This window comes from Trypanosoma cruzi, genomic scaffold (genome assembly GCF_000209065.1).
Source record: "Trypanosoma cruzi strain CL Brener 1047053516749 genomic scaffold, whole genome shotgun sequence".
Taxonomy (NCBI): domain Eukaryota; phylum Euglenozoa; class Kinetoplastea; order Trypanosomatida; family Trypanosomatidae; genus Trypanosoma; species Trypanosoma cruzi.
Genome location: NW_001849425.1, coordinates 39,979 through 46,475, shown reverse-complemented (window position 1 = coordinate 46,475; position 6,497 = coordinate 39,979). Strand labels below are relative to the sequence as shown.

General features: G+C 51.4%; 5 protein-coding genes across 5 annotated transcripts, besides 3 other annotated features; all 5 read right to left on the bottom strand.

The window, feature by feature from the left end:
- Tc00.1047053506819.49 (hypothetical protein, conserved) lies at positions 1–545 on the bottom strand (the record flags this gene model as incomplete). Its single annotated transcript, XM_799605.1, has 1 exon — positions 1–545. A coding segment is annotated over one exon (545 nt), but the record flags the coding sequence as incomplete, so codon positions are not given.
- Positions 1–6,497: a sequence feature (heterozygous, non-Esmeraldo-like haplotype).
- Positions 685–707: a sequence feature (AT_rich).
- Tc00.1047053506819.40 (hypothetical protein, conserved) lies at positions 1,166–2,056 on the bottom strand (the record flags this gene model as incomplete). The annotated part of the gene is made up of 1 exon (XM_799604.1): positions 1,166–2,056. The coding sequence occupies one exon, from the start codon at positions 2,054–2,056 to the stop codon at positions 1,166–1,168; it is 891 nt and encodes a 296-aa protein (XP_804697.1).
- Positions 2,970–3,878, bottom strand: Tc00.1047053506819.30 (superoxide dismutase, putative; the record flags this gene model as incomplete). Its single annotated transcript, XM_799603.1, has 1 exon — positions 2,970–3,878. The coding sequence occupies one exon, from the start codon at positions 3,876–3,878 to the stop codon at positions 2,970–2,972; it is 909 nt and encodes a 302-aa protein (XP_804696.1).
- Tc00.1047053506819.20 (uncharacterized protein) lies at positions 4,249–5,367 on the bottom strand (the record flags this gene model as incomplete). Its single annotated transcript, XM_799602.1, has 1 exon — positions 4,249–5,367. The coding sequence occupies one exon, from the start codon at positions 5,365–5,367 to the stop codon at positions 4,249–4,251; it is 1,119 nt and encodes a 372-aa protein (XP_804695.1).
- Positions 5,549–5,583: a sequence feature (AT_rich).
- On the bottom strand, positions 5,596–6,497 carry Tc00.1047053506819.10 (hypothetical protein, conserved; the record flags this gene model as incomplete). Its single annotated transcript, XM_799601.1, has 1 exon — positions 5,596–6,497. A coding segment is annotated over one exon (902 nt), but the record flags the coding sequence as incomplete, so codon positions are not given.

Below are 6,497 nucleotides of genomic sequence, written 5' to 3'. Positions count from 1 at the left end.
TTTTCGCCTCCTCGCGGGGTGCTTGGCGCGGAGTTTACTTTTGCACGCTGTTTCGCCGCTGAACTCGCCGTGCTGCCAGTAAAAGCGCCCCGCGGCCGTTTCCATTTGAATGAACTACTACGAAGAGAAGAGGTCACACTGGCAGCAGTGGCGATGATGCTGGCGGTGGGAGATGTCACGGAAATTTCACCGGCGGGATGAGCCCCCGTCTTGGGCGCCTTCCTGTCGGACACTGCCGCCTCGTTCACAATTTGGCCTTCGCTCAAAATAATACCGTCGGCCTCTGCAGCCTCCACACACTGGGCGGGCTGCTGCTGGCACTGTCTCCTCCGGCGCTCCACCATCAGCCGGTACTCCTCCATGACCGCCGCACGTTTTGTGTGGCTATCCATCAGTCGCTGGTATTCTGCCCTGGAGGTGCTGTTGCTGCTCTGCCGGTCGATGCTCTCGTCGTGCAGCCGCATCACCGCGTTCTCCAACTCGTTGACAAGCGAGAGCGCACTCTGGTCATCCATGTCCATCGACAGTGAAATCAAAGAGACCATACCCTCAAGGAGGAACCGCGCCGGATCGACACGCAAAACAAAACTCCCTTCCTGAATACGCCACGTGCTCCTTTGTGGACCGGTGCCTTCTCCGCGCAAATCACTCACGCAGCACCCAACGCACAGCAAAAACCAGCAGATAAAATTATATAAAAATAAAAAGAAGAAAAAAAAGACGATTCCACAAAAATTGCACCGCAGTCAATAAACAAACAATATCAGCCAAGGTGCAACTCATGCAAAGAATCACCACAAACACACAAACACACACAGGCACAACTCCGTGCATCCATGCCTTCACCGAGGGCACACAAAACGCTCCTTACATCACATCTAGTACTACTACGAACAATACCACTACTAATGCTACCCTCCTCCACAGACATACATATACACACAATTGCACCGCCCGCCGCTTTCCAAGCATGTCGACTGCCAAAAGAAAGAAGAAAAAAAAAAAATCCCCCCCCCCCCCCCAATACCATAGCCCCTTTCACTCTACAAATCCCCACCGACCCTCAACCACCACAACAAACACCACCATCATTGCTACTCCTACTACATTCAATAAAACGAGAAATACAACTGCACACCATCTCTACACCATCCATTAGCATCCCTTACTGAAATCTTTGCACGTTGTACAAATGATAGCCACTCTGATGCTGTACTTTTCCCATGATGCGGTCCCAGTCCCACCCCAACATCGAGGTCCTGCTACGTGAGTTTCGCTCCGCCGCGTAGAGAGCACCCTTCAGATTGTCGTCAAACGACTCACACCACTTCTCAAAGTGTGGGTCAACATCGCGATCAAATACAGCAAGGAAACTACAAATAGACCACAGTGAAATGCAACCAAAGATGGCGATAGTAAAAATACGAAGATGTGGCGAGACATCCATGTCTCCAAAGCGATCGGACATCTCTCCTGCCCCGGCGTACATTGGGTGATGACCCGTCCAGCGATGCAGCTTTGCGTCGTCATACCACATCACCTCCGGGTGTGTCCAGTGGTCGTACACCTGCGACCCGTCGGGGTGAAACATGGGGTTCGCAAGGGTATGCGTCGACCACGGCGAGGTATTGTTGCGACGGAGAAAGTAGAAATTCGCGTTTTCACGCAAGTATTTCTGAGTTTCACGCACCATCATGTCACACATGGCAGGATCCGTGACGTAGCGATACATTTCAAATCGCCGGCGCACTACCTTGTAGGCAAGATTAAACTTGTGTGCATTCAGCTGCACAAGCCACATCTGTAGCTCTTTAAGTGCCCACCTGTAAAGTCGGCAAACGCGTTGTTTGTGTGTGAGCCGTGGATCGTCAATGATGGGGTCAAGGTGGCGGACACTACCAATAAAGTCGTAGATGTACGCTTCAGACTTACTCTCGTAGCGTGGGTTGTCTAGAATGCGCCAGCCCTCGTAGTTCTGCAGGAGTGGCTCATGGAGGTGCCACTCGTGGTACTCCACCATGCCGGCACTAAGCAAAAAACAACTACGGCGCATCATTCTTCCAGGTTTCTACGTGTGTTCCTCCTCAACTGTTGAGATATCTGTTCCCTTTCCCTTCTCTCCCTCTCTCACGAGGGTTAAAAAAAAAAAAAGCAGCAGCAGCAATGGCAAGTGGTAAAATGACTTCGAAGAAGTCCCCCCTCCTGTAAGCATGTGACACCCAAAAAGGGGGGAAAAACCACGAGGGCTTTGCGTACTCAAACATCACTTCACGCAAAAGCCCAAGCAAAGACAAATGCAGACATGCAGGCCAGAAACTCGTCCATGACAATCTGTCAGGAGTGAAGTGAACAACTCGTTGACGTTCACCCGCCCTTTCTCTCTCTCTCTCTCTCGCTCACTACTCGGCTGCTCCTCTTGCATTCTCCACTACAATCACTCCACACTCGTACCGCAGATGCACAACAGCAAAAAAAAAAAAAAACACCTGCAGAAGCAGCAGCCTTCTATCACTCTTCAACAAACGGCATTCCGCCAAAAAGGTATGTACAAAAACGTCTCCACATTAACCCCCCATAATCCCTGAATCCCCGCATTTCGTTATCCCCTCCACATTACCCAAATTATACACCCCCCTTCCCCTCCCAATTCAACAGCACACATTTCCGCTAACTACTACCCCGCCCCCCATCCCTATTATAACATCAGAAAACATCGATCTACTAGCCATCGCTGCAGTGCCCTGATGCGCATGCGGACAAATACGAACCCTTTTCCTTCTCTTCTCCATCTTCTTAAAACCCCAAACATATCCACATATATATAATTTACAAGAAACACACGCACACACAAATAAGAGAAACAGAAGCAAAACGACTCTTTTTATATACGGTTGTTGCTGTTGTTTATTTGGTGTATTTGTGTGGTTTCTCTTTTTTACTTCCTTCCCTCCTTCCACTGCAAGAAGGTCCTACCAGAACTTCATCTCGTAGTACTCCTGCCCTGTCGCCCGTTTCCAGTGGCGCTCTGCCCAGTGCCAGTCCACCACATTAAAGTACTTGGCAAGAAATGCGGCGCGGTTATTTTCATAGTCCACGTAATACGTGTGCTCCCACACATCGACGCACAGCAGCGGCACAACATGCGTATTCGTCAGCGGGCATCCCGCGTTCGACAGTGAAAGTATATCAAATTGACCCAAACGGGTGTCGTAAACCCAATAAACCCAGCCACTACCAAACAGATTCAGCGCAGCATCCGTGAAGATCCTCTCAAACTCCTCCACGGAGCCATACTGTTTTTCAACAGCTGCCTTCAGGTCAGGAGGAATGTTACTGCCGTAGGGTTGAATGCACTTCCAGAAGAAACAGTGATTGTAGTGCTGGGCGGCATTGTTGTAAACGCCAGTGAGCATCACATCATCGTGTGTGCGGAGGATGATCTCATCCAGGTTAGATCCGTACAACGGCGTGCCCTCAATCAGCTGATTCAGCTTCTCTACATAGCCACGATGATGGCGACCATAATGCAAACGAATCTGGTACGATGAGAAGAGTGGCAAGCAGCCCCTGTACCACGGAAACTCTAATGTCGGCAGATAAAAAAATCCTTGTGATTGGATGTAGTGCTCTGCTCGGCGTATGTACTCGTCCACGCGCCAATACGTGTCTCGGTACTTTTCCACGTAGTAGTCGGGGGCTCTACCGGAGCGGTTACGAAACTCGTTGTACTGATCCATAAAACTGAAGCGGCCCAACACAATATCCGACTTTGGCGTGTGCATCACAAGCCCACCTCTGCGAGAAGCCTGCAGGGCTGCTGGAGACAAAATTGCCGCAATCGCAGGCACAACGCCTGTTGAAAAAGCCGAACGACGCATTTCTCAGCACGACACACACAAAAGATAAATCAACGTATAAAAAAAACACGGTAAAAAGAAACAAGGGATAACTTACAACAATCGGATGCAAACGTTTTTCCCTCGTGCCCGTCCCTTTCCCTTGTGAGACCGAACCTCCCGAAGCAAATAACAGAAGTGAAAATAATAAATAACGGGTGCATGGACGGGAAGACACGCAGTTGTAAGAAAGAGAAAGTTGAGTCCGCTCCCTCGGAAACGCACATGAAAAAGACACAGACAGATAGACAGGGAGATGGCGGAAGAAAAACCCCCTCCAACACAAACAGTAAAAAAAGAAAAAAAGGAAAAAAAACGGACAGGCCGTCAAGCACCACCAGGCGTTGCGTGACTATCTCAACTCCTCCATTTCCTCCTCCAGCTGCTGCACGTCATGTTTGACTGCCTCCAACAACGGTGTTACCGCCCGCACTTGATCGCTCAACTCCCGTGAAAACTGCGCTAGTCGTTGGGCCTCGCGCTCTGCCAGGGCCGTAAAGCGTCTCAACTCGGCGCTCTCCGCCTCCATCCACTCCGCCTCCTTCGCAAGCCGTTGCTGCTGCATTAAATGCCGCAGGCTCTTCTTTCGGTTCGCCACCTCACGCTGCAGGTGCGAAAGCAGCAGAGATGACGATGACGGTGGCTCCTGCAGCGTGTCTTCAGCTGCACCCATCGCACTCTCGGCCACTTCCTCCACAAGTCGCTGGTGTTGCTGCTGCAGCTCCGCTTTACGCTGGCAAACAGCCTTTAACTCCGCCTTCATGTGGTCTACTTCATCCTCCCGCATCTTCAGGAGCTCCTTGAGACGCACTTCCTCATGCAAGGCGTCCTCTAATTGACGCTCCTCACGCTGAAGTTCCTCCCGCAACGACTCCTCAACCGCCTCCTCGCGCTGCAAATCCCCCAGTGCCTCTGCATGTTCCTGACGAAGCTGCTCCAGGCGTTTCCTCAGCGACTCAAACATTCCCAGCTCCTCCTGTCGCTCCTGTCGCAATGCCTCCAGACGGGCCTGAAGCTGCTGCAACTCCGCCGCACTTTCCCTCCGCTTTCGCAGTTCTTCCGATACAATCAACTCAAGGCTCTGCTTCGCATCAAGTAGCCGGCTTTGCTCCTCCTGCAAAGACGCTGCTTCCACCTCTGTCGGCCCCTGCAGGATTGTGATCTCGCTCTCGAGCCTTGCCTTCTCCCGCTCCAGCTCAGCCATGCGTTGCATCAGCGTCTCCTCCTCCTCCTGCCACTTTTTCGCCTGCGCCTGCCGCTCTTCGGCTAGGCTCTGCAGTTTCTTCTGCTTCCTCAACTCCATCTCCTCCGTGGATTTCTGCTGTTGCTGCAACCTGGCAAGCTCCTTCGCAAGGTTCCAAACAGAGACACGTGTCTGAACATTGACGTAGTACGTCTTGCCGGATTTCGGGTCCTTCTTCTCGCGCCACACGCCGCTCTCCAGCGCCGCCCGTACCGCCTCGTCCTGCATCCGCGATACTACACACCCGCACACACCGCATGTACACAACAATAAAAAACAAAGACCAAAACCGCATCGGTTTAGAGAGATCGCAATAAAGGAAAAACAGAACACGCAGCAAGGAAGGTTAAGGAAGACATCACGGACCGAGGCACCCACAAATAAACACACACACACACACAAAAGCAAGTTTATTTTTAAAAAATTAAAAATCTTTTTTATTTACTTTTACATGATCTATTTATTCTCCATAAGGTGCTGACGGGTGTACTCGTACATCACCAGGGCACCAGTGACGTGTACATTAAGCGAACGAATCAATCCAAATTGAGGAATTTCCACGCACACATCCAGTACGGGCAGCAGCTCCGCTGGCACGCCGTGTCCTTCCGCGCCAAGGAGAATGGCAGCGCGCTCAGGGAAGCGATACGAAGCGATAGACACGCTTCCAGCCGTCTGCTCAATGCCAATAAGTGTGTATCCGTCTTGCCGCAGGGAACCCAAATATTCCGGCAGATTCTTTGCCATTACTGCATCCCACGGCATCCACAGTTCAGCACTGCGCGCGGCGGCCACGAAATGCGGATGCGCAAAGACGGCCTGGTCTGAAACGACAACCTTCTCAATTGCGAAGATTTCGCCGCAGCGGAAGAGGCCAGCGACATTGACAGGGTTTTGGAGTAAGGAACTTAACACAATGAGCGGTTGCCGCTTTTCTTGCTTTAGTGCCCGCGGGTGGAGTTCATTGTACACCAAGCCATTCCACCACGGTGTCACCTTACGCTGAATGTTCTCATCCCCGTCAATCATCCTGTTGTTTGTGTTGTTGTTATTGTTGTCTGCTGTCAGAAGTGCCATGGCTTCGGCAGTGTAATCGACGCAGTACGTCGTGTGGCTCTCCGTGTGTGGGATGTACGGGAAGCTTTTAAAGGGTTCGAGTATGCGACGGCTTTCAAAGCGATCTGATATTATCCGCACGCGAAGCATCTCCACCGGGCTTAGCGCACCAATAAGGCAGCGGAATTCGTGATCAAGAAACCGCATTCGATCAAAGGCAGCGGCTGGTATACTCTCCGTAAGGATGTTATTTCCCTCCTTTCTCTTAACGCAGAACAGTGTCGTGGGGTGCAGGCTCCGCC